General features: G+C 38.6%; 1 protein-coding gene across 1 annotated transcript; it reads left to right on the forward strand.

Annotated features, from left to right (window-relative positions):
* The first annotated feature begins 622 nt into the window (after positions 1–622).
* On the forward strand, positions 623–2727 carry LOC109206824 (serine/threonine-protein kinase BLUS1). The gene is made up of 2 exons (XM_019369686.1): positions 623–1645; positions 1951–2727. Exons 1-2 carry the CDS (start codon positions 689–691, stop codon positions 2548–2550), a joined length of 1557 nt encoding a protein of 518 aa, XP_019225231.1. The 5' UTR covers positions 623–688; the 3' UTR covers positions 2551–2727.
* The last annotated feature ends 925 nt before the right edge of the window (positions 2728–3652 follow it).

The raw sequence follows: 3652 nt of genomic DNA on the forward strand, positions 1-3652 counted from the left end.
CGGAATTTCACTAGAATTACTAGACCAAATTGTGGATTTTGAGGCAATTCTCTCTTATTCCCTCTGTTCCAGTTTATGTGAACCTATTTACTTTTTGGTCCGTTCTAAAAAGAATGACCCCTTTCTAAATTGGGTAACAATTTAGCTTAAAGTTACAATTCTACCTTTAATGAGAAGCTTTTATAACCACACAAATACTCTGGGCCGCTTTTTGACTTGTTTAGGACCCACAAATTCCAAAAGTCTTCATTTATTCTTAAACTTCATGCCAAGTCAAATAGGTTCATATAAATTAGAACGGAAGGAGTATAAGTTATAACAACACGGCCATTGCAATTTCGGTATGGTAATTCATAACACGTAATGCTGTGCCTCAAAACTGGAGAATGAAGCCAATTGTCCCTGATCCTCATCTGGCTAACTCGAGAGAAAGGTAGTTGAAAATTCACATGCACACCCTTATACTATAAAACTGTAAAAGTAATGAAATAAATATGTCACCGCTCTGAATAAACCTCCTTTTTGCCAATCTTTCACAGGAAAACCACTTCAATCTTCTCTGTATCCTTTCCTTTTTATACTTTCTTTCATCTTCTTGTGGAAACTCCATTCATAAATTTGCCATACTTAACTCTTTCTTTCCAACAAGTTAAAACAAAAAAAAAAAAATTCTCAAAACCAAATATTCATGGCTTATAATCAAGAAGAACATGATCAAGAAGATCACAAAAAAATTCAGTATCCTTTAGACTCAACATGCTATACAATTCTTGATGAGATTGGTAAAGGTGTTAGTGCCATTGTATACAAGGCCATTTGTCTACCAATGAACTCTTCTGTAGTAGCAATCAAAGCCATTGATCTTGATCAATCAAGAGCTGATCTTGACAACATTAGACGTGAAGCTAAAACCATGTCCCTTCTTTCTCATCCAAATATCCTTAAAGCACACTGTTCTTTCACTGTTGATCATTATATTTGGGTAATCATGCCTTTTATGTCTGCTGGTTCTTTGCAATCCATAATTTCCTCTGGTTTTCCTGATGGTTTATCCGAGCCATGTATCGCGATAGTCCTAAAAGAAACGCTCCATGCATTGGCGTATCTTCATAATCAAGGCCATCTTCACCGCGATATTAAATCAGGGAACGTACTGATTGATTCTGATGGAACTATAAAGCTTGCGGATTTTGGAGTTTCTGCATCAATTTATGAACCAATTTCAGCTTATGGGTCGTCGTATTCATCCTCTTCTTCGTGTTTAATGTTCACTGACGTAGCTGGAACGCCTTATTGGATGGCCCCTGAAGTTATACATTCACATACAGGGTATAGTTTCAAGGCTGATATTTGGTCTTTTGGTATTACTGCTTTGGAATTAGCACATGGACGGCCTCCACTGTCTCATCTTCCTCCTTCAAAATCCTTGTTCATGAAAATAACAAAGAAATTTCGGTTTTCTGATTATGAGAATACAAGAAACAGCAAGAATTACAAGAAATTCTCCAAATCTTTTAAGGATATGGTAGGATTATGTCTTGATCAAGATCCATCTAAAAGGCCATCAGCAGAGAAATTGTTGAAACATCCTTTCTTTAAGTGCAGTAATAAAGGTCCTGATTTTTTGGTTAAGCACATCTTGCAGGTAGGCTGGACATACAGTTAAATTTTGAGAATTTATTGTCAATATTAAGTTCTAAAGAGGAGCCTTGGCGTAACTGGTAAAGTTGTTGTCATGTGATTAGGAGGTCACGGGTTCGAGCCGTAGAAACAGCCTCTTGCAGAAATGCAGGGTAAGGCTAGACCCTTGTGGTCCGGCCCTTCCCCGGACCCCGCATATAACGGGACCGGGCTACCCTTTTTTTAGTAGTAAATCTGAACTCATATTTTTAAAGAATTTGGAACCTTGAACTCACTCAATTTAAATTCTAAATCCGCTTCTGTTTGTAGGGCTTGCCAAGTGTGGAGCAGAGGTTCAGACAATCAAAGATTCAAAGACAATTGTCGTTGAAGAAATCCGATGATGAAAATGAGGAGGATCCAGAACAGGGAGAAATTTCAAAGCAAAGAAGGATCAGTGGATGGAATTTCAATGTGCAAGGGTTTGAACTTGTTCCAGTTTTCCCGGTTGAAAAAGATCAGCAAATTAGCCTAAAACAAGATAATGATAATGTGGTGAAGCAAGTCGATGTATCGGAACTGGGTTCTGATACATCGACTATAAGTTCACCAGGAAGTTCACGCCAATCTGAGGTCGAAGGTGCTATTGTTTGTGGTGGAGATAGAAAAATTGTTACTGAAATTGGGAGTGGGAGTGTTAGTAGGGAAGTAATGTTGGCTAGCTTATTGTTTTTAAAGAAGAGTTTGGATGATCAAAGGCAAAATGTAATGAATTTGATAAGTATTTTCCACGGGGAACAACACAGTGTGGAAGTGAGTAGGAAAGACCAGCTGATTGATAAGCTGAGAAATGAACTGGAGAATGAGAAGAAGAAGAATTGTGCTTTGCAGCTCGAGTTAGAATTTCTGAAGTCTCACTATTCGAATTAGTGGTAGAACTTATATGTAATTGTAATCGTAGAATTTTTAATTATTTAAGCTTTAGACATAATGTTGTCGGACAGATGAGCTCAAACTGATGAACAACGATGATTCATATAGCCAACCCCAATACTGTGCTTTGTAAATGTCTATTGACCAATAAAGCTAAAATGATGTATGCAGATATATTTTGTTAGGAGCTAAACAACGAAATTATAAGTGCAGCATTTTCTTGCCTTGATATTGCGGAATGCTCGTGACCTAACTGTATTGGGAAAAATTTGCTCTGCATATTGGAGATGACGTGTCAAGACACGTAGACTGGTCAAACAGTCAGAAAAAATTAAGGTTGTCCAATAGGTACGAGTAGCAACAGACACGAGCAAGTTAAACGGAACCAACTTAGATAATTGCTCTGAGAAAGAAGACTCGAGACGCTCTCTTTCTTTCTCTGTCTGACTTGAAGAAGCCTTAACAACCGCAAGCTCTGAGGTTAATGCTCTTATCTGCTGTTCCAGGTTATTCTTGTTCTCTTGCAAATCTTCTATAGTAATTTGAGCACTATCAAATTGTTCCTTCCAATTAGCTGCTTCCAACTGAAAGTCACGAGCTTCCCTCTCTGAATCAAGAACAGCCTTTTCAGAGTCACGTGCCACCTTCTCTAATAAAGAAACTCTGCTCATCAGCTCTGTACCAATAAGGTTGGCCTGAAAATGATAAGGGAAGAAAAATTAGAATTCCAGAAAAAATTCTGCAAATTAAAGAAAGAAGGGACATACCTTCAAGGTGGAATGAACTATGTCGTTCATCAGAGTCAGACAGCTATGGCTATTCAGTTTTTCTTTCTCAATTGGGCCTATTAAAGGCTCAAGCCAAAACATCCGCCTGACCGGATTTCCTCAAGAGGTTGTTGTTAGCAGGAACTTCGATAGTCACGCTCCTCATAGCGATCCTTCTACTTGTAGAACCCACTTCTGTATTATGGACAGTAGAAGGAGGAGCGGTGAAGAAGTAAAAACAGCACAGGGAGGTTCGGAGGCAGGTGGAACAGGTACGGAAGCAGATGGAGCAGGTAAGGAAGGAACCAAAGGCACGGCAGAAGAAGGAAGAG

Source organism: Nicotiana attenuata, unplaced genomic scaffold (genome assembly GCF_001879085.1).
Source record: "Nicotiana attenuata strain UT unplaced genomic scaffold, NIATTr2, whole genome shotgun sequence".
In the NCBI taxonomy this organism is placed as follows: domain Eukaryota; kingdom Viridiplantae; phylum Streptophyta; class Magnoliopsida; order Solanales; family Solanaceae; genus Nicotiana; species Nicotiana attenuata.